The sequence below is a fragment of the Vulpes lagopus genome, chromosome 7 (genome assembly GCF_018345385.1).
Source record: "Vulpes lagopus strain Blue_001 chromosome 7, ASM1834538v1, whole genome shotgun sequence".
NCBI classification, from domain to species: Eukaryota; Metazoa; Chordata; class Mammalia; order Carnivora; family Canidae; genus Vulpes; species Vulpes lagopus.
This window is the reverse complement of record NC_054830.1, coordinates 5,600,314-5,623,404: the sequence shown is the minus strand read 5'-3', so window position 1 is coordinate 5,623,404 and position 23,091 is coordinate 5,600,314. Positions and strand designations below refer to the sequence as shown.

The following is a 23,091-nucleotide window of genomic DNA, read 5'->3' as shown; positions in this document are numbered from 1 at the left end:
AACAGTTGCCAAGGCCGAGATTTGAGGGGCAGATAATAATGGACGGCTCAGGACGGCTCATTATTGGGCAGAAAGCCCGGCTCTGGGCGGGGCTTAGGGCCAAACGCTCGGCTGCCTCCGTCCCGGGTTCTTCAGAGCCGCAGCCTTCCCTCAGAGACACACCCCCCTCTCCTCGTCATTGGTGCCGCCAGGTGTTGCTCAACAGGATCCCACACGTCGATAGGCAAAGCCGCCCGTCCTTCACTGCTTTCCTAATTTCAATTTGCTTCTCTCCTTGGAGGCGGCAACCTTCTGGCCGTAGCCAGGGCCCCCCTCACGGAATGGCCGCGGATTGGTCCGCCTCCCCGTCACTCCTGGGCGGTGGGCGGAGCCAGGGTGCCTGGGGGCGGTGAATTGGTTGCCTGGGCCTCGGGGGCGGGGCAGCCGCTCCTGTCAGCGGGTGAAATGGCAGCGGCAGAACCGGCGGCGGCCGCGGTCCCGGGGGGCGGCTGAGGGGGCCGGGCCGGGGCTGCGGGGCGAGCGGCGCGGCGGGGATCCAGCGGCGCGGCCCGGGACGGTGAGGCGCGGCACGGCGATGGCGGCGCGCTCGGCGCAGGTAGGCAGGCGGCGCGGGCCGGGCCTCCCGGGCGCCTTCTCAGGCCGGCGGCTCCGCGCTGCGGCCCGCGGGGGCCCGGCAAGATCGCGACTCGGGCCGCCTCGCCGCGGAACCCGCGCTGGGAGCCCTCGGCACTCCCGGCGGCGACCCTGGCCGACAGCCTTGGGCCGCGGCCCCCGCCCACCCTCGCTCCGGATGCCCCCGGACCCCTCGGCCCCTCCCCCGGGCCTTCCGGCCACCCCCTCCCCCCTCCCGTCCCCTCCCCGAGGGGTCGCCCCACCCCCGGCGGTGACCCCCGCCCACCCTTTCCACAGACCACGAGGACTCCTCCTGGACCCTGCACGGCTCCCCCAGCCCCCACCCCGCAGACCCGCCCCCCAAGGCGCCCCCCGCAGGCCTAGGACCCCCGCCTTCCCTCTGTCCGGACCCCTCAGGACCCCTCCCGTCTGCGGACCCCTTGCCACCCCATCCCTCCTGCCACTTCCCATCTCTGGGCCCAGACCTGCCTCCAGCCCCAAGGCTAGGAGCTTCGGAGCCCTCCCCCTCCCTTCCCTCCCCACGGGACCCCTCCCCTAGCCTCTCTAAGTCAGGATTCCTACCCACAGGCCTCCCCTCAGCCTGCTGGCCGGTCTCCGACCCCCAGCAACCCCATGCCCAAGGGCACCAGGAAAAATCACTCCTCAGACTCCTCCCAGCACACTCCAGCGGCTCACACACACCCCTGATCCTGACTGGTCCTCAGAATCCACCCTCACCTCCTGCTTAGGACCTCCCCACAGATGTCGTGAACCCTCCTCCCCTCGCGGAGACACACATCTTTCTGAGAGCCCAACACATGCGCTTCCGTGCCCACACACACACACACACACACACACACACTGGGAGCCAACAGTTCTCACACAGAGATGCCCATGAACCCTCAACAACTCACATGCACATCCTGGCCCCTAACACACAGACAACCAGGAGCCCCCTGATATGCAGGTGGGCGCACACACACACACACACACACACACACACACTCACACACAGCTAGACACTTGGATCCGCAGCACATGGGGAAACTCAGACCTCCAACACAGACCCAGACAACTGGGACCTCCCACACACACACACTCACACACACACAGGACTCCGTAGCACTTTCACACACCTCCTTGGATCCCACCTGCCCAGGTCCTCCCGTAGCACCCAAAGCTCCCAGCTCAGGCACACTCGGACACATGAGCTGCCTGCCCTGTCCCAGCCACAGCAGCCTCCCTGACCTGGTATCCCCACCGGGGCCCCGAAGGGTGGCAGGGTGACCCAGAATCTCCCAGCACCCCTGTGGACACCTGGCCCAGGCCTCTTCCCCTTTATCCATCTCTCCCTGCTTTTGCCCTTCTTCAAAGGGAAGGACACTCACTCTCCCTCCTACTCTGAAGTCTCCCAAAGGGAATGACTGCCTGCCCCCTGATTTACACCACCCCCTGGTGGGGAAGGGGGAGTTCAGGCTGCTCCGGGCCCAGTCCTGAAGTCTGACCAGACTGGTAGGACCAGCATCCTGACCCCATCACACCCGCTGGCCTCAAATGGCAGGACCAGCACTGCTGCCAGTGGCAGCCCCGATAGCTTGAGTGAGTTCCTTCACCCACGGCCCGTGTGTCATGCCAAAATGAAACGGTTTCCTCCTCTCTCCTGGCATTTGGGACCCGGTGGGGCTGGGTTTGGGCCTGCCAGAAGCAGACGGCTCTTTGTTAAGGAATATTTTCAGAAGGGAAGAATGTGCTGAAGAGGCTTGGGTAGAAAACCCGTGAGTTGTCAGCTTGGTTTTTCCCTTGGCCAGCCTTTGATCAAGCTAGAGGACCCATGTTTTTCCCGAGTGTGTTGATTCCCCCCCACACCCCGCCCCCCTGTCCTGCCACCCCACAGCTCTCATTCTCAGGTCCAACCTGTGGGTTCCCCTGGGCTTTTGTGGTTGACTGCGGGTGGTTTGGAAGGAGCTGCAGGTGGCTTGGCTCTGGCACAGGGATGAAGAAGGATCACAAAACTGGCGACACGGTGTGGCCAGGACTGCAGGGAGTGAGGAGGAGCCTGGGTCCTGCCCGTGCAGAATCCAGATCAGTCCAGCCCTAGCACTGCCTGTCTGGGCTCCTTTGAGCCACACAAGCATGCCTGGAAAGCCCCAGAGACGCAAGCCCAGGCTTGTTTGTGGATGTTCACCGGTGGACTCTGGACAGCCCTGGGAAGAAACATCTATTGGCTCAGGGCCTCAACTTCTCCGTCTGGAAAATGGGTGGGGGATAAATCTGTAGAACCTTGTTCTGTACTGCAGGGGAGCCAGTGAGGTGAGGGTGTGGTCCTTTGAATGTCCCCTGGGCACCAAGTGGGAGGGGTCATTGGGGTTCAGCAGGGCAGTCACCCATCTATGGGTGCTAGCAAGGATCCCTGGCCGCCCTGGTTCCCTAGTGGTAATTAGTTGACACCTCACTGGACAGTGACCGTCTCTATGTAGCCAAGCTGCATCTCAGGAAGCCGGCTCAGTCGGGGTTAGAGATGGTCTGAGAGTGGGATCTGTGGCCACACAGAAACCTCCCGTGGGGAGGGTAGGAGGGGGCCTAGTTGCTGGCAATGCCGTCACCTCATGAACACCTCTGATACATAGACCTGGGTAGGGAGAGGTTTGTTTTGTCCACTTGCTGAAAGGAGGCGTGGATGAAGACTCCTGAAGGTCACGAGGCCCGTAGGAAACAGTCTCCACAGCCTCCCCAGGGTGGGACCTTCTGCAGATGCAGGGGCTCATAAGGCTCACCAGAACAGACTATGAACTACTTAGGAAAACACGAGAAAGCTCCCAGGGAGGGCTTGTGAACAGTATCAGTGCACTTTTACCCTAAACTAGGTGTACAGGCCTGGTCTTTGTAGTGTTTTGGTAGGAGCAGGGAGGTGAGGTGAAACGTGATCTTAGTTTCCTCTGGCAGAACATAGATGCTGGTCATTCCAAGTGAAGCCCCACCACGTGCTAGGAACTGAGTCAGGTGCTGGGGTAAGAAGGAAGGTCACATGTGGTCCCTGCCTTGCCTCTAAAGACCCTCTTGGCATCATGAGGCAAGAGCTGAAACCAGTAGCGTACCCTGATGGGGCCCATGCCACATGCCAGGCCCTGTGCCAAGCACCATTTACATATTATCTTATTTAATCCTCCAATCCACCCAGAGGAACCAAGACTCCAGTGTGTGCCCTCACCATCACATCCTGCTGCTTGTCATGTGGAAGCATGAGATGGAACTATGCGCAGCATGCTGCGGGAGCACAGAATAGGGTCCAGTGCATCCCTGGGGCATCAGGGAGGGCGGAATAGGGATGACATATAGGCCCAGAGAGGAGCTTACTGGGCAGGCATGGCAGAGAAGGGCATTCCAGCAGGCAGTGTCTGGACAGAGGCCCGTGAAGCAGGAACAAGCGTGGTGTGTTCAGGGAGTCGTGCCTTGTCTGGTGGGCCTCATCCCGTAGGCCTCGCATCCCAAATATGATCCATGGGCCACATACTGCACACCCCTCCCTGGGAAAGGGAACCATAGTTGGAAGAACTCAAGAAAGGCAGCAAGCCCTATCCTACCCAGGGGAGTCTGTAGCACACCTGCTCTGGAAGTCAAACAGCGCCAGGAAAAGAAGTGAGAAGGAAATCACAGGAGGCGAGAGAGAGATGTATCTTCCAAGGCCCTGTCAGCACAACTCACCTGCACTTTTCTTGCATTGCTCAGCATGCTGTGATGTGTTGGGAGATCATTTCATTGAGCTGTGTCTCCCACACCAACCCACTAGTCCCACAAGGGAGCCTGACCGTTTGTTCAAGGCTGAGTCTCAGGAGAGTGCAGGGCACATAGCAGATGCTTAGTAAATACTTGCTTCATTTTACGATCTTACCATCTTCCCTACTCACCCATTTACGAAAGACGGCCTGGATCTCTTCCACAGGAAGAGGTTGACCCATCTGCCTTGGAGAGCTCCCAAAGGCAGGGCATACCCACCTCGTCCTTGCCCCGTGGCCCAGCAAAACTCTGCAGCTGACTCAGGCAGCAGAAGAGATAACCATCTTGGCTTTGAAGAGCCGAGAGCCTTTGCAAGATGCCACTTCTCTTACTCACCTGTCCCTGGAAGGCTTACAAGGGCTTTAAATGTTCTCCTTTGTCATTCTCAGGGAACAAAAATATAGAGAAATGAGGGATTTACCAGGAATGAACCTACTTCAGTGGCAAATAGAAAGTTGGTGATGATACGGGATAGTAAACCTTTTTTTTTTTTTTTTAGGTCAGAAGGGATTCCACAGGTCATAATAGTCCACATCTCAGATTTTAGTCTGAAGGTATTTGCTGCTGCTATTATTCCCAATTTCCCAATAACAATAATTATAGTTTCAGTGCATTTAACCTTTAAAGAGGGCCAGCCCATTGGGGTTTGTTGATTCATTCCACAGCTATTGGATGCCTGATAGTGTACTAGACTCTGGGGATCCAGTGGTGGCTAGACAGCCCCTACCCTCATGGAACTTTCCATCCAACGGGGAACAAATAGCATGGACCAGCTAGTTCCTGTCCTAAGCACTTGACAAGTTTAGCTCAGGTATTCCCGTGAGGCAGGTACTATCACTAGCCCTGTTTTCAGATTAAGAAATTGAGGCAAAGTTTATCACAAAGATATACAGTGGTAGGGGAGGGATTCGAACCCAGACTTCTGGCTCTGGAGTTCTCACAGAAGACCAGGAGATCTGGGAGCAGTTGTGGACACACACACACACACACACACACACACACACACACACACACACACACACAGAGCCATAGAAGGAAGGTACATGGATATGGAAAGGTCCAGAGCATAGAGAAGTAGCTAGAACTGGGGAAAAAAGGGGGCAGGCAGTAAGCCCTGAATTCCAGTGACTGTCCTTGTTATCAAAGCTTGCCCATTGGTTGCCCACCCCTTGGCTAGGAAAAGGACCCAGACACCAGGCCATTTCCCCAGAAGCTGGAACCAGCCAGGGCCATGGTGGTCTGCTGGATCACGCTGACAATCCTGGCAGGCTGGGCACATGGGGTCATATGGCATCTCCTGAGGCATGCAGTTCAGAAATGAGTCTGTGTCCCCTGTCATTATTAGAGCAGAGGATCAGAAACTGCGGGGCAGAAAGCTAGGAAACCAAACTGAAAAGGAAACTTGGGCTCTTTATTCCCACCTTCGAAAATGCCAGGCTCTGTAAGATGGCGCGCACACACACACTCACTCCCTCTCCGCGCTGAAAAGTAATGACTGTGCTTTACTGAGCACAGTAAATTGGGCATTCGTGCTTTATGTGTATTATTTCCAAAGTAAAAGAATGCAGAGAAAGTGGCAGCACAGAGAATCAACTTAGGGCAGAGGCTCTGGAGTCAGAAATCTAAGTGGAAATCCTCCCTCTGTGGCCTAGTCAAGGGACCATGTGAGAGTCCTGCTTGCTCTGGCACCTTGCATGCATTACAGCTGACCTTTACTTTTCGGCCTACACTGATACAGAATCTTTGTTTTAAATTATTTTTAAAATAGAGTTTAGGGGCGCCTTGGTGTCTCAGTTGGTTAAGTGCCTGCCTTTGGCTCAGGTCATGATCCTGGGGTTCTGGGATTGAGCCCTGCATTGGGCTCCCTGTTCAACAGGGAGCCTGTTTCTCCCTCTGCCTCTCCCCACTGGCTTGTGCTCTCTCATTCACACATTCAATAAATCTTTAAAAAAGAAAATACAGTTTATTTTTTAGAATGGTTTTAGATTTGCAGAAAAATTGAGAAGATAGTAGAGAGCTCCTGCAGACCCCCACCCAGTTTCCCTGATTAGTAACATCTTCAGTAAGTCTCGTACATTTGTTATAATTAACAGACTGACGTTGATACATTAACTACAGTCCACACTTTCTTTACTCAGATTTCCTTAGTTTTGCCCTAATTTCCTTCTTCTCTTCCAGAATCCCATCCTGGATCCCACATGACATTTTGTCAAGTCTTCTTATGCTCTCATGGCTGGGACAGTTTCTTAGACTTTCCTTATTTCTGATGACCTTGACAGATTTGAGGAGAACTGGTCAGGAATTTTTCTAAAATGTCCCGTGATCTGGATTTGTCACATGGTTTTCTCATAGTTAAACTGGAGTGATGCATTCTGGGGAGAGAGATACAAAAGTGACATGCCCTTTTCAGCTCATCATAGGCTCATGCTCTTACTGTGGCTTATCACTGTTGATGTCGATCTTGATCACTTGGCTGAGCAGCACAGAAATTTTTGTCTTCATTCATTTAGCGAATGTTTATTAAGCACCTACTAAATTCCATATGTGTTAGGAGCTTGGTATAGAAAATTAAGAAGATAGGCCCTTGACCTCAGAATGTTCATAACCCAGTAGGGCAGGCAGGCCTGTATAGAAGCAATTGCCATGGAATGTGCCGTGGGCTGAGATGTAGGGGGTAAGTATTTTCAGAGGGAGATAGAGAAGTGAGCCAGCATGAAAGGTGGGGGTTGATAGGAACGATTTCACAGAAAAAAAATATTCAAACCAGATGTTGGAGACTGCTTTCCCAACAAGAGGGAACAGCATGTGCAAAGACACAGGAAGAAGCAGGTGGTCCTGGAGGGCTGAGCATCATGGGGCTGGGTTGAGGGAGGAGGCAAGCTGGCAGGACTGTGTGCACCAAGCAAAAACATTTGGGCTCCATCTCCAAGCAGGGAATAGCTGAAGGGTTTGGGCAAGCATGAGGAGGGTAGCACTGGGCAGGTGGATGGAGGGCAGCACATGGACCCAGCTAGTCCCCCCCATGTAGCAGGAGGAGTTGCTGGCTTTAGTCAGGAGAGTATTGAGTTTGAGGAGCATCTCCACACCAGGGACCAGAGGGTCTTCCTAAAATGCAAGCCCAGCCAGGTCCCTACCTGAGCCACAGGGCCCTGCGGGGGTCTGGCCCCTGCAGAATTCTCCAGTCTTTTCTGGAGTGGCATGCCTTCCTCCTGCTTCTGCACTGTGTTTCCTTTGCCAATCCATCCCATCCCATCCCTCATCATCTTTTTCTCTAAAATTCACCCTTTTAAAGTGAACAGTTCAGTGGGTTTCAGTATATTCACAAAATAGTACAACTGTCTAGTTCCAGAACATATCAGCATTCCAAAAAAATCCTGTGTGCAGGTTCCCCCATTCCCCTACCCGCTCCCCAGGCCCCAGCCCCTGGCAACCACTATCCCTATAGATGCCCCTATTCTGGACATTTCATATCAATGCAAGCATGTCACCTATGATCGTTTGTGTCTGGCTTCATCCACTGAACATAAAGTCTTTGAGGTTCATCTACATGGCAGCGTGTGTCAGAGCCTCCTTCCTTTTTACGGCTGAATCATATTCCGGTGCATGGATGGACCACATTGTGTCAATTGGTTCATCCAATGGTGGACCTGGGGTTCTTTCTCTTTCTGTCTATTATAAATGACACTGCTGTGAAGAGTCACGTACAAGAGTTCATGTGGACATATGTTTCCCATTATTTTGGGTAGCTATCTAGGAGCAGAATTGCTGGGTCATGTGGGAACTCCACATTTAACTCTTTAGGGGCTTGCCAGATGGTGTTCCACTCTCTCTATTCCTGGAAACATATCTTTAAATCTGCAGGAGAAAGCTTGGATGATGGTTTCCTACTCTCTATGCTCCATGCGCTCAGGAGGGCAGCAGCTCTGTTGGCCTTTGCTCGGTGCAATGTCCAGCACCTGGTGGGCATTCAGCAAGCATCAGTGGATGGGGAGGCGGTTCAGTTCCTCAGATATTTTTCAACCCCTCTGTTGTAGGCTCAGTGCAGGGCCCCGCTGTAGCAGGGACCCAGACAGAGGTGGTTCTTCCCCTGGTGGGGGACTTGGCAGAGGTGTTCAAGAGCCAGTTGGCAATCTTAGAAGTGCTCAGGAGAAAGGAAAAGCTGGAAAAAGGAGGATATCCCAGTTGTTGGCATACATATGGTCATTTAAGCCTCAAGAGTGAGACCGCCAAGTGCATGAAGGGATGGGCTGAGGCAGGGCCCGTGGAGGAGGAGAGGCCAACCAGGAGACTGAGAAGCCCTGGCAGGGAGGGAGGAGAGGACCCAGGAACACAGCCTCTCTGAAGCTAGCTGGAAGAGGCCTTTAAGAAGGAGGAAGCATGATTGGCAGTGTCCAAACACCCCTGAGAAGAGGAAAGGGAAGTGGGAAACCCCTGGCAGCTGGATCTTTCTGCCCCAGCTCACTGGCAGTCTCTTACCACCCCTCTGGGTTGGCTCAGCCTCATTAACCATGGGCCACCCTATGGGGTTGTAGAGGGTGTAGTGCCAGCAGGCACAGGGGCAGGTGACCCACTGCCCACTCTGCAGGGTCCAGGACCCCCTTTAAGTGGCTGAGGTGGAGTAGAGGCAAAGGGAATTGAAGTTGACACTGAGAGGCTGGGACCTGAGACCTAGTGGGCCTGTGCCTGGATCTCAAAGGCACTGAGCGAGGCACCCTGCCTTGTCTCTGTATCCATCCACCATGGCGGGGGAAGGGCTGCAGAGGCCATGTCTCATCCACCTCTTTCCCCTCCATATACCTGTGCCTAGAACAACACCTGGCCCTCAGATGGCCCTCAGTGGGCATCAGGGAAGGAAAGGTGGAGCGAGTAAGAGTTGTGGTGCCCTGGAGGGGAGGCGGGGCCACCCACAGAACTAGGAAGGCAGCAAGCCATGTCCGTCCCAATCTACTCAGGTCTAAGAGAGGCAAGATCTGGTCAATGCAGGAAGTGTGCATGTGCATGCATGTGTGTGCGCACACACAAGAGCATGTGGGGGCGGGAGAGTGCATGAATGTGCATGTGCAGGGTGTGGAACAGTGTGTGAGTACGAGTGTAGGTATGTGTGAGTGTCAGTTATATGAGTGTGTGAGTGTGTCCATGGTGTGAGTGTGTCTGTGTATACGTGTGCATCAGGAGGATGGCTTCCAGGGCCAGGCTGTGTTTAGACAGTCTGGCGATGAGTCAAGAGAAAGTTCCTGAGGGATTAGAAGGTTCTGCCTCTCAGACTGCAAATTTCAGCCTTATGTATTGAATCAATTTTATTTCCTGTATGAACTACACATTAATATGTGATAAATAGCTGAACAAACTCTGCTAGTGGCTGGCCCTGGTTGTGGTTTTAAATCAGAAACCCAGAGTTGAACCATTCTCTTGGGCCCTTTGAGGACAGCAAGGGTGTGTGTGTGCTGGATCCAAGGCTTGAATATCCTGGACTCAGTAAAGAGAGAGTGGGCCCAGACCACTACGCTGGCCACATGCGGTCTCTTTCTCTAGGGGTCCCATTGCTCCCCCAACCCAGCTGTGCTTAGCAGGCTCCAGTCCTCACCTCTACCACCTCTTCCCCACCTCCCCAGTCTGATGTTGGGAAACCCACACTGCTTTCCCAGCCCCTCCCTACTCAGAGAGATCCTTCTAGGTCAACACTTCGTGTCCACAGCCCATCTCTGCCCTGGCTGGTCACAGACTTTGACTGTGTAGTTGGCCCCAGAGTGGCCCCCACTGTCCCTCTCTCAGGAGAGATTAACATCTGGCTAGATGGTGCATAGTAGCTTGGTCTTTGGAGCAGCCATCCCCGGCCAACAAGGCAATCGGAAGAAAAGGTCTTGTGGTTCTGCCGGGATCTACCACCTAGAGTTTGTACCCCTCACCAAAGCCAGAGCCCTCGGCACCCAACAGAACTGGAGAGCCTTTGGGAGCCGGAGGCAGCACCAGTGGTCCTGAGGAGTCACAGAGACCAGGGAAGGGAGGGTTCTGGGACCCCTACAAGGTGAAAGAAGAATGATGCCCATCTCCCTTGCCCTCCAAGACAGGGCAACAAAGAGAAGGAAGCTGGAAACAAGTGCATGGCCAAGGTCAGGCCCAGCCAATCCATGGACCCTCAAGTGTTGGTTGGGGTCTGAGTTTGGGCTGTGAGTAGGTACCCAGTGAACTGATGGCACGCATGAAATGGTCTGCTGTTGTCCTGTCATTGTCCTTCTGCTGCCTAGGGGACCAATGACTCCTGGACTGAACAGGGGCCTCTCTGTGGGCTGAGCTGTCAAAGCCAGCTCAAGTGGGGTCCAAGGGCAATAGTGGATTCCTGGAACAGAGTATGCAGGAGAGTGGATGGGCATGAAGGAGCCATCCAGAGCAACAGTGAGGGGAGCAGCATTTTCTTCCTGCCCCCAGGGCCTTGGAGAGCCCCATCTTCTTAGACCCTTGATGCTAGCCTGGGCTTACCAGAAGCATGACTGACTAGAAGGAACACCTCCCCCGGCCCCTGCCTCTACTCCCTCCCCAACCCCTAAAACCACCCACCAGGGTGACGCCAGCTCCTGCCAGCAGTTTCCACACCAAACCCTAGAGCCCAGCTCAACCTTGGCCCTGGCCCTGGAATGAATAATAATGGCCAGCAGCTAGGGAGCGAGCAGTCATTAAGTATCAGGCACCGTGCTGCCATATTGCGAGCTGTGGCACGCTCAGTTCTCACGGCCACCCTCTGGAGTAGCTCCTATATGCTCCTCAGTCTTTGGAGACAGAGAAGCCAAACGACTGGCCCAAGGCTACACAGCTGTTGAGGGGGATCCATGGTTCAGACACAGGTTTGTTTGAGTCCAGAGCCTTTGCTTTCGGCACAGTGCTGAGCTGCATCTCCTGAAGCCGGCAGAAAGCAAGAGGCCAGTGTTCTTGAAGCTCCCAGGAGGGTGGGGCCGGACTGTCCCCAAGAATAGGACAAATGGGCCTGGCACCCACCCGGCACACAGCAGGCCGAGATCAGGATACTGATGAGAGCCTGTAGCTCTCACTCTGCGTCTGCTGGGGCACAGATTCCCAGCACTTTGATGCGTCCATCCCTGGCTTCCCAGCCCAAGGGGGAGTCGACTCTTCCGGCTGTTGGCAGCAACAGACAATTAACAGTAGAGAATAATTGCTTCTGGCTGTGCCAGCAGCCCACTTTGGTTGATGAGATGGGGAAGGTCAGATGCTGAGGCAGGGCTCCCAGGACAGGCCACAGCCAGAGACCGGGAGCAAGGCTGTCAGGAAGGGCCACTGAAGCGGGGGCTTCTGCACCCCCACGGTCTGAGTGACAGGGAACTTTGGGCCCTGGCCCTGCTGAAGACTCAGAAGTGTCAAGTTGAGATTTGGCCTCCATGCCCAGGGACAGCAGAATAGCTCGGGCCCTGGCTGCGATCCTTTTGTCTCCGTCCATGCATCTGGCCACAGGCAGGGGATCCTGGTAGCTAGTGTCTGGAGTAGAAGGAGCCAGCATGGCCATTAGCCAGGCTGGAGTGCATGGGGATGAGATACACTGACCAAACAGGCCAGAGACAGGAAGCCCGTGGTGAGGAAATGTACCCAGGTGAGCAGCAGGCTCACCTGGCCCAGAGCCTGCAGGACAAGCTAGACACCCCATCTGGTGCTGACCACCTGCATCTCTGGTCCGCAGACAGAGCTGTGACCTGGCCCTGCTCGCAGCCAATGAGCCTGCCCACCATGGCGAGCCCCACTCTGAGCCCCGACTCTTCGTCCCAGGAGGCCCTGTCGGCCCCCACATGCTCCCCCACCTCGGACTCTGAGAACCTCAGCCCAGATGAGCTGGAGCTGCTGGCCAAGCTTGAAGAGCAGAACCGGTGAGTTGGGGCCTAGGGGACGGGGAGCAGCCTCAGGGCTGCATCCTGGGCCCCAAACAGAAATTCCTCGTGGCCCCCTCACACTCAGAGCTGGGCCTGGCCCTGGGCAAAGTCACAGCTCCCACCAGAGGCTTGACAAGGAATGTGTCCTGTTGTTCTCCCACCCACCCCGGGATGAACAGACCGAACAGACCGCTTCCCCAATCAGAAGAGACCAAGGCTGCAAAAAGCCCTGTGAACCTGGCCTTGGCTCACTGAGCCTCTGTTGAAGGGAAGAGCAAGGCCTCTGACTCTGAGCCAGGCCTTCCCACCTTTCTCTCCCCCGGCCCTCCCCCTGTTTTAAAATGTAGGCGTTATTATTATTCAGATATGGCAAGAACAACAGGTTAAGAGTTTGTTACCTGCACTCCCTAAGAGGAAGGGGCACTCCACACCACGTGGGGCTAAGCGAGAAAGCACCAGCGTCAGTCAGGGGGCAGAGGGAATGAGGGAAACCGTGAGCAGGAGCCTTTGTTGTGGTTTCTGTAAGAAGTTAACAGCAAGGCCGTGTAAACAGGTATAAAACTGGCTAGTTTACATAATCTCAGTGGACTGGGGTGGTGGTGGTGGTGCAGGGGCTAGCCCTAGCTGTCTGGCCCCTGGCATTGGGGGTGATCAAAGCAGGGGAGGTAGCTGGTTTGTGAGTTCTAGATTGGGTGATTTGCATAGGAAAGGTGCAGTGGCAGGCAAGTCCTTAACTATCTCTAGGAATCTGCTAGGCCTGCGTGGGCAGTCGTCCACGGTCAGCGAGGCCCCAGATGTCAGAGCAGCAGAAACACGTGGTGATACAGCCGCCTGCCAGCTGGCTGTCCCCAGCCAGCGGCTCGCCCTCTCTCCACCTGGTCTGTAAAGCTCAGACCTTAGCAAAACCTGCCCCGCTGTGTTGATACAAGACTAAGTCAGCTAATACACATGCTTCTCTGCCCAATGCTAGACACAGAATGGGACCCACGGAAGGCAGCCTCTCCAGGGGCCCAGGAATAAGGCCTCGGCTTCCAGACTTTAGGGCACCCGCCAAGGTCACCCGGCAAGAACAATTTAGACCCAATCCCTGGAGGCCTCTGGGGCTCCTAGAGGCGGGGCCGGGCTCCCCAGCGGTGCCGGGGCGTCACTCGGTCACTGAGCCCAGGGGCTGGGGCGGGAGGTGCCGGCAGCCCGGCCCGCCTCCACCAGCCCTCCCCTGCCCAGGCTCCTGGAGGCCGACTCCAAGTCCATGCGCTCCATGAACGGCTCCCGGCGGAACAGCGGTTCCTCGCTGGTGTCCAGCTCCTCGGCCTCCTCCAACCTGAGCCACCTGGAGGAGGACACCTGGATCCTGTGGGGCCGGATCGCCAACGAGTGGGAGGAGTGGCGGCGCAGGAAAGAGAAGCTGCTGAAGGTGGGCGGGGCGTGTGGGGCGGGCGACCCCCCCACTTGGCCTCTCTGCGTGGAGGGCAGGAGTGCAGAAGAGATGAGCCTTGCCAGGACACGGGAGGGGGGAGTTGGGGATGGCTAGGCAAGTGGCTGTCACACTGGCGTCTCAGGGCCCCGTTTGTCTCCTGCCCTGCTATGTCCTGTGACGGATTGGGGACAGCACATTAAGCAGCTGTGGATTCTGTTTGCAGCACAGTGGCTCAGCCAGCTCTGGGCTGCGGGCTGCGGGCGAGGCAGGGGCTCAGGGGCTGGCCTGGGTGGCTGCGCTGGGACAGGGTCCAGCCCAGCTTCCTGCCCCCTGCCCCACCCCACTGTCAGGAGCTGATCCGCAAGGGCATCCCACACCACTTCCGGGCCATCGTGTGGCAGCTTCTGTGCAGTGCCACAGACATGCCAGTCAAGAACCAATACTCGGAGCTACTCAAGATGTCCTCGCCATGTGAGAAGCTGATCCGCAGGGACATTGCCCGCACCTACCCAGAGCACGAGTTCTTCAAGGGCCAGGACAGCCTGGGCCAGGAGGTCCTCTTCAACGTCATGAAGGTGAGGCCTAGGGCCTTCGGGCCTCCACTCACCACCCAAGCCCCAGCCGGTGTTGGCGCTGGCCAGAGGGCCCCTGCTGTGATGCGCATGTGTTCCCTTGCAGGCATACTCCCTGGTGGACAGGGAGGTGGGCTACTGCCAGGGCAGCGCCTTCATCGTGGGCCTGCTCCTCATGCAGGTAGGTAGCTGGGGCCAGGCTTGTGGCAGGAGCCAGCCCGCCCTGGGCTCTGCCACTAGGAGGTGGGCAAAAGCAGTGTTCCCTCCACCCAGCGTCCTCCTAGGGTCAGAGCTTCCCTCTCCATCCACCTATGACCTTGGCCAGTCCCCAGGCCAAGCCCCTGATGGGTGGGCACAGAGCAGCTGTCTACCTGCATCATCCAGGGGCTGGAAAGACAACTGTCCTGCCCAGTCACCTCCCAGGGCAGGGGGCTTAAGTGGTGTTAGTTGGGCAGAGGGTTTCCTCCAGAGAACCCAGCAGACTCAGGAGGGAGAATGGAGACAGCTGGGGAGGTGGGGGAACCAGAGAGTGTCTCACCTCAGCCTCTGGAGGTGGGCAGACCTGGGCTCCAAGTCCTGGCTCCACCAGCCTGTGGCAGGTGACCTCAGCCTCAGGTTTCCCATCCATAAAAGCTGGGTGATGATAAAGACCAGAGGTTCATTATGAGGGTCCAAGATACCCACACAGTTCCTGTTCTGTAAATCGAAATGGAGAAGAAGGCGAAGCACTGCCCACCAGGGCCATGAGAAGAGCAGCGAACACCCCCTCCCACCCTGCCTGTCCCCCCAGATGCCTGAGGAGGAAGCCTTCTGTGTATTCGTGCGGCTGATGCAGGAGTACCGCCTGAGGGAGCTCTTCAAGCCCAGCATGGCCGAGCTGGGGCTCTGCATCTACCAGTTTGAGTACATGCTACAGGTGAGTGGGGGCCAGGGGTGGGGTGTACCCACCCACCACTCTCCATCGGCCCACACCCATGGGTGCTAACCTAGGGCATCCCCATTTCTGTCTCTTTGAGAATTCCAGGGCTGAGAAGTCACATGCAGATGTCCCAGCTCAGAAAGGGGTCCTGTGCCACGAGACTGTGGGGTACTGCCCCAGAGGGTGCTTCTGGGGACAGGGTGAGGGCCAGCCATTTGTGGTGGGGGCTCCTGAGAGTGTGGGGCTCCCAGAACTGCTAGGGCAAGAGGGTCAGGCTGGCTCTTGTTGACTATACTCCCAGCCCCTCCTTGTCTGCTCCCCAGTGTGGCGGAAGGAGGGAAAGTGTCGTCTGGCTGCCTTTGCTGATACTGGAGAGCAGCCGTCTCTGTTTATAAATAGCAGCCCCCGCAGGGCCCGCCCCTGGCTGGCAGACAGACTGGGTGTGCGTGCATGCGTGCGTGCATACACACACACACACATACACGGCCTGCTTCAGAAGCTGGTCACAGGTGGGGCCATGTTACTCTACATAGCAATGGGCAGGGAGAAACCATCGCTTGAGGGGACCTGGTAGTGTTGGCAAGCAGGTAGCCCAGGCCACAGAGAAGAAGCCACCCACCCGGGGCCGGGTAGCAAGGCTGTCCACGGCAGAGTAGGAGGACAGGACCAGAGAACCCCTGGCTGTGGGAGGATGCCCCAAGGCAGGTGGGGAGAGCTCCAGAGTCTGTTCTCTCTTAGTAAAGGACATCCAGGGGGTCCTGACACCTGGTCCAGCCTCAGTTTCCCCAATTTCTGTCACTTTTCAGCAGTCTGAAGTTCAGGCCAATCAGACAGGCATCCCCTGAGCACTGCAGGGCACAAAGCATGATGCAGGGAGCTGTGGGTAGACACTGGAGGATCACTAGATATGGACTGTGCTGCAGTGGGCCCACACCACACTCTACCCCTTGCTCTCTGGGTGAACTTGGGGAGTTACATAACCACCTCCCTCCTCCCCCCCAGCCCTAGAGGCTCCCTCTTGAGGCAGTGGTGAGGATCCCATCAGCAGTTGTGCTGCCCCGGGTGTATACCCAACACCCACCAGCTGCTGCTACTCCTGCCACCCCTGCCTGCGTCTCTACCTGGTGCTACTCAGAGCTCTCAGGCACTTCAGCCTCACCCAAACACAGTGCTGAGGGCACACAGAGGAAGAGAGCCAAGGGCTGGCCCAGGGCAGGCAAGGAAGTCACCTGGAGGCCAGGGCACTGAAGCCCAGCACTCCCGGATGGAAGGGGCCTGTGGGCAGGGCATGCTGTGCCTGCAGCCTCCTCACAGGGCCTGGCCTCCTCCCTACATACCTGTGCCCCAGGAACAGCTCCCGGATCTGAACACCCACTTCCGCTCCCAGAGCTTCCACACATCCATGTACGCCTCGTCCTGGTTTCTCACGCTCTTCTTGACTACCTTCCCACTACCTGTTGCCACCCGTGTCTTTGACATCTTCATGTACGAGGTGAGGACCCCAAACAACCCTTCCTCTCCCAGATACACAATACGGGAAATAAATCCCAGCCAGGCCCAGGCTAAGGAAGGGCCAGGGGTTGGGGAAGGGGGGCCGAACGCGGACAGACAGCGCCCCCCCCCGCCCCCAGCCCCTGGAGAACAGGACCAGAGACTCACTGCCATCACTTTTACAGGGTCTGGAGATTGTGTTCCGGGTGGGCCTCGCCCTGCTGCAGGTGAACCAGACAGAGCTGATGCAGCTGGACATGGAGGGGATGTCTCAGGTGGGCCAGGAGGGCCAGGGTGGATGGGATTCCCAGCGCATCTGGGTAGGGGAAGGCCTCCTCAGAGACAGAAGGTCCTGGCTATGAGGGCGAAGGTGTCCCTGAGCATCTTGCTCTTTTCCCATGGCCTCTGCTCTCTGAGGCCTTCCTGCAGGACCAAGGCGGGCTCTGAGGAGCAGCCTGGCCCCTCAGGGGTGGAGGGGAAATGGTGGAAGGCCTAGGCTTAGGCCAAGCCCTGGGAGGTCCTGCCCCATCTCCTGCTCCCAACTCTGGGTCCCCTGAAGTCTACTGTGGCAGATAGTAATGGTAGCCAAACCACAAGGCCTTGCGTGTGGTTCCAGCCCCAGCAACCGGGCCAGGTGAGGGCACGGGAGGGAGTGAGAGTCTTAGGCAGCTTCACACCCACCCTGGCTGCCCTGCCTGCTGGAGAAGAGGCCAGTCTGCTTTTCTGCCATGTCCCCATCACACAGGCCCCTACCCCTCCCCTCCCAGCATCTTCCAGCTGGTGCTTTGGGAAAGAATGCACAAAGGCCATGGCTGTGTCCGTGAACACGGGCATCCATTGTGTGCAGCTGCCAGAGGGGGCCAGCTGGGCTGAGGAGCAGGAGCCAGCCTGGCCCTGAACCACAGCAAGCTGTGTCCTCCGTCAGGGCTAGTGCTTAACCCTTTGCCGGGGCTTCTGGGGCCCCAGGGGTACAGGCAGACCACCGAGGGGTCTTTCCTCCACGTTGCTCCCACTGTCCTGATTCCTCACTTTCTTCAGCCTCTTCTCACTGCCCTGGGGCAGTGACATGCCACCCCCTTCCGCAAAAGTCCCTGTGCTCAGACTCCACCACCACCCAGCTTCTGCCTGCAGGAGCTTCCAAAGCCCTGCTTTTCCCCTGCAGACTGAAGTCCTGGCTGCGGGTGCTGCTTCCCACCACAGCCACAGCCCCAGCCCCACTTCTCGCACCTACTTGCTCCACACACACTGACAGAGCACCCACAGAGGGCTGGACCCTGAGCTGGGACATGGTGATGCCCCTGGCAGACTGGCTCCTCCTGCAGAGAAGCAGGGTAAAGAGGGGCTCTGGTGGACCCCCGAGTCAGGGCCTGTGGGTCAGGGACCACCTGTGCCCCCACAGTACTTCCAGAGGGTGATCCCCCACCAGTTCGACAGCTGCCCGGACAAGCTGATCCTCAAGGCTTACCAGGTCAAGTACAACCCCAAGAAGATGAAGAGGTCAGTACCAGGTGGGCAGGGTGCTGGCAGAAAGGGGTCCCCAAGAGTGGGACAGTGACCACATTGGCCCTCCCCTCTGCAGGCTGGAGAAGGAGTATGCAGCCATGAAGAGCAAGGAGATGGAGGAGCAGATTGAGATCAAAGTGAGTCCTCAGGGAGGTAGGGGACAAGGACCGGATGCCCTTGGGAGTACAGCCTTGCCCAAGCCACATACCAGCCTGTCCTTAGAATCTGAAGTGTTGTCCCTCCATCCACCTGTCCCTTTATTCACCAAGTAGGCCAGTGTGTGAACAAGGGCCCACCCCAGTGCTACAGTGACAAATAAGGTGGATAGGTCCCTGCCCTCATGCAGCCCCCCAGTTATAATGGAGAGACAGTTGGGGAACCCATAGATACAGCATATGAGCTGCAGAAAATACTCTGGATAAAAATGTGGAGGAGAGAGGTGGAGCTGACCCAGGAAGATTGCTCCAGGCCCGGGGAGTCAGTGCAAAAGGCTAAGCAGCAGCAGGCATGACGGGCAGAAGGGATCTCAGGAAGGCTGCCCTCAATGGGCGGAGCCCCTGAGGTCAGGGGCAGGTAGGAGCCAGGCACCTGGACAGAGTACAGCACCCACTGTAGCCCCTCCAACCTAAACTCTCCTCCCTCTTCCTTCTGCTTTCATCCTTCCACATGTGATCTTAGTTATTCACACAAGCAGCATATATTGAGCACCTACTGTATACCAGAGTCCCAGCAGAGGGACCCAGCAGTGATCCCCCACTTCCCAGTCCAGTGAGAGTGACAAACACAAACATGAGCCCTGACCCACCTGGCTCTATCCTCTTCAGGGACAGAGTCCCCCAGTGGCTGGGACTAGAGTCCCACAGACCAGGATTCAAATGCCGGCTCTACAGTGGATCAGCCATGTGACCCAGGAAGGTGGATTCACCTCTCTGAGCTTTTTTTTTTTTTTTTTTTACTTTATGACTTTATTCCAGCCCAGTACCAGACAAATGTTTATGCCATGTAAGATTTGAAATGCTAGGCCTGAGATTCTCTAAAACTGCCCAGGGTTTAAGAACTCTCCACCACATTTTTCATTCCCTCCCCTCGGCCCAGTTTTTGTTGCTTTGTTTTGTTTTTTTTCAAAGCTGCTTCCTCAGTCATCATTGGCTGAGTCAGGCTGTAGATCTAGAAGTGGCCTGTCCAGGCCCCAAAGGCAGTGATAGCTCCACAAAGTACAGTTCTCCATATTTTCAGATCTGACGGCAGAAACGTAGTGATTTCTGGTGTGCCTGCATCTCCCAGAGCGCACGGTAGCCTGTCAAGTGCTCCATGAGTTACAGTTCTCCTCTTCCCAAGCCAACGTGGGTCAGAGGGACAGTGCCTACTGAGGGAAGATGGCAGTGCGCCGTGTCACATCTTCCCAGGCCCGTGCTGTGAGTGGGAGGAGAACCCTACAAGCCAGGGGTGCCTCAAGCCTCTTCTGCAAAATGGGGAGAGCATTTGCTGTGCTGTTCAAATTATTTTTTTTAAGATTTTATTTTATTTATTCATGATAGACACAGAGAGAAAGAGAGGCAGAGAGAAGCAGGCTCCATGCTGGGAGCCGGATGTGGGACTTGATCCCAGGACTCCAGGATCATGCCCTGGGCCAAAGGCAGGTGCTAATCTGCTGAGCCACCCAGGGATCCCCCAAATTATTTTTTTTTTAAGATTTTTATTTATTTATTCATGAGAGACACAGAGAGAGAGAGAGGCAGAGACACAGACAGAGGAAGAAGCAGGCTCCATCCCGGGACCCGATGTGAGACTCAATCCCGGGACTCCAGGATCACGCCCTGGGCCGAAGGCAGGCACTAAACCGCTGTGCCACCCAGGTGTCCCAAGTTATTATTATTTGTTTAATTTTGTTGCCATCACCACCATCAACGTCTCCACCTCCTTTAGAAAGGTAGAAGCAGAATCTAGATTATAATCCAGGTCACCTGCCACCCCTACCTGAAGGAGAAAGAGGGCATCAGTGTCCTGGTCCTGTTCGGAGGTTTTCCAGAAGTAGTTTTGTGTCCTGAGTTTGCAAGTGTCCCCCTTTCTCAGAACAGTAGCTTGACTGATGCACCGGTCCAAATGTGTGCCTGTCTAGCTCATGCATAGTCATGGGCCTGCACCCATCTGGTAACCATGAGGGCCCAGCAGACACTCAGACTACATGCCCTGCCTGGAAACTTCCCCAGAGAGGAGCCTAAGAGCCCACAGGCCTTAAAGGATCCAGGCATGGCCCTGCCCTTTGCTCTTTTGATTCTAGCCTGTTTCAAAATGTACCTGGAATTTGTTGGGGGTTTTTTGTTTTTGTTTTAAAGATTTATTTATCCATGAGAGACAGAGAGAGAGAGGCAGAAGCAGGCTCTGTGCAGGGAGCCCAATGCAGGACTCGATCCCGGGACTCCGTGATCATGCCCTGGGCCAAAGGCAGACTCTAAACCACTGAGCCACCCAGGGATCCCGTGGAACTTGTTTTAATCAGGTGTGGTAAAGTGACAGACACGGAGACAACCCAGAGAGTGCCTCTGAAAGAAGAGTTTATTACAGTTCCCAAAAGGAGGTTGCATGCCCCACCATGCGTGGCCACACGGGGAAGCACTAGGGTGGGTCAGGAGGCAGAGGGCAAGAGGGGGAGAGCGTGGGCCAGTGTAGGAAGGAATGGGCAAGGTAGGGTAGTCTGAGTTTGAGTTTAGGATTGGTTCCTCTGAATAATTTCAGGGAGCTGCAGGTGACAGGGTGGGTCCCTAGTTGTGCTTTAGGGCAGGGAGAACCTTGGGCTTGGCTGTGCACGGGATAGGCAAGGTGGGTGGGTGTGGGCTCTGGGTGGGCTGGTTTACATGTGAAAGGCGCCCTAGCCCACAGGTTGTTTGCTGTCTCTAGGAATTAGCTAGTCCCGGGCGGGGCAGTCTCTCCTAGACAGGCCATGTAGCTGGATGGCAAAGCCTCAAAAAAACAGAAAAAAAAACAAAAACAAAAACAAAAAACACCCAACCTGATGTATACCCAGACCCCATAGTTCTCTGCTCATTCCTGGTCTCAGTTTCCCTTTGGAGAAAGCAGGAGGGAGGGGCGTTGTTAGTTGGGCACATCCAACTCCTCAAGGATCTCCATGCTTGATGGAGGCCAGAGATAGGGCTGAGCAATCCAGGGGGCATGGGTGAGGATCTGGACTCCGATTCCAGATGTGAGACTTGGCCCTGAAAGAGCTCTAACCCAGGCCAACTGGGGGGGCTCAGACAAGACACTGGCCCCCCCCGACTCAGTTTCCCCACGCATGACATCAGTGAATGACTATCAATCACACCTGTGTCCTGCAAGTGTTCTGGGTGTTTCCATCACCTTCTCCCTGGAGGAAATCAGAAACAATGTTCTTTGTGATCCCAAGGGAGGCAGGGTCCTCACTAGTAATGGGTGAGGTCTTGGGGTTTCAGGAGAATGCAGGATCTGGTTGGTGTTCATTCAGCACACACTTAGGATCTAATTATTTGTACCTCCTTTTTTTTTTTTTTTTAATTTACTTATTCATGAGAGACAGTGAGAGAAGCAGAAACACAGGCAGAGGGAGAAGCAGGCTCCATGGAGGGAGCCTGGTGTGGGACTCAATCCCAGGACTCCAGGATCACGCCCTGGGCTGAAGGCAGGCACTTAAGGGCTGAGCCACCCAGGCGTCCCCTGTACCTACTTCTTAATGGGTGCCTAGGTAGAGACTAAGATGCAAGCTGTATATAAACCTCACCTGCTTCTCAAAGGCCACGGGGAACTTAAACCCACAAATATCCAACCCAAATCCATCATCGGCGCAGGAGAGAAGGTAAAAAGCAAAACAAGCTGCCTCCAGAACCCCAGCTGGAGGGAAGTGACAGCTTCTGAGTACAGGTGTCTTTCAGCGGGTCGCAGATATACAGCTGTCCAGCTGAAGAAAGCACGTGCGTTCAGCAAGACCCCCCTGCCCTGGACTGCAAGCAAAGCAGTGAGGGGTGGGAACAGGCCGAGAGGAAGGCCAGCCCTCGGGGTCGGTGTCCTATTGGCCTCTGACAGGCCCAAGCCGACTCCCCAGGAAGGCAAGGGTGCCGACTGCTGACCCCTGACGCGCAGTGCATATCCGTGAAGGTGATCACATTATTTTAAGTGAACTAAGTTTTGTCAACAAAAAAACAAAAAACTAATGGGCCCTGCTGAGCAGGAATTGACCCAGACTGTTTTCTGGGATCACTGACCCAGAACATTCGATGATAGCTCCATCTTGCCTGGAGGCAGCCTGGCCCTTAAGGGGACAGACCTCTGTGTGTATGGGGCTGGGACTGGGGTTCTGACACACTCCCCCACCCTCTCCCCACATAGAGGCTTCGGACAGAGAACCGGCTCCTGAAACAACGGATCGAGACCCTGGAGAAGGTGAGGAGCGTGGCCACCAGCCTGTGGCACCAACTCCTCCAGGCCCCCGGCAGGACCCAGCAGCCAGAGGGCCAGCCAGCCCCTTGCCCACCCTGAAACAGCGGGCCCTGAGGCGTATGGTGTAAATCCCATGGGGCCCCACCATGAGCCCCACTGAGATTTGGGATGCCATATTACCAGGGGTCATAGGGCAGCGTTGCTTCGGGTTGGGTGTGAAATTATAACGCAGTTAACAGCAAACACGGGTCCCTCCTGGGCTGCCTGCATCGGGGGCACGGAGGCAGAACTGCTGCTTTGACTGAGGTACCCCGAATTAAGCCACAGGCTCCCAACCCTGTAACTTGGAGGCCTCACCCTCAAACGAAGAGGAAAAGTAGAAGGGCGCCTTGCCACCAGCGCCGTGATGGGGTGCCACAACCTTGACCCTGGCCCCCAACCTGTTTTTAGAGATGAGTAAAAGCGGGGGGGGGGGCACTTCCCACTCTTCTCCCACTCTCCCTTGGCCCCCCACTGCCCCCA

General features: G+C 56.0%; 1 protein-coding gene across 2 annotated transcripts in view; it reads left to right on the top strand.

The window, feature by feature from the left end:
• Positions 1–416: 416 nt before the first annotated feature.
• The window catches only part of EVI5L (ecotropic viral integration site 5 like), a 30,049-nt gene continuing 7,374 nt past the window's right edge, over positions 417–23,091 (top strand). For both annotated transcript variants that reach the window (XM_041763968.1, XM_041763967.1), the window contains exons 1-11: positions 417–595; positions 12,071–12,254; positions 13,482–13,671; positions 14,025–14,249; positions 14,353–14,427; positions 15,037–15,162; positions 16,514–16,657; positions 16,842–16,931; positions 18,056–18,153; positions 18,236–18,296; positions 22,519–22,572. In XM_041763968.1, coding sequence (XP_041619902.1) covers positions 12,103–12,254; positions 13,482–13,671; positions 14,025–14,249; positions 14,353–14,427; positions 15,037–15,162; positions 16,514–16,657; positions 16,842–16,931; positions 18,056–18,153; positions 18,236–18,296; positions 22,519–22,572 — 1,215 coding nt within the window. In that variant the 5' untranslated portion in view covers positions 417–595; positions 12,071–12,102. The remainder of the gene's footprint in view (positions 596–12,070; positions 12,255–13,481; positions 13,672–14,024; positions 14,250–14,352; positions 14,428–15,036; positions 15,163–16,513; positions 16,658–16,841; positions 16,932–18,055; positions 18,154–18,235; positions 18,297–22,518; positions 22,573–23,091) is intronic.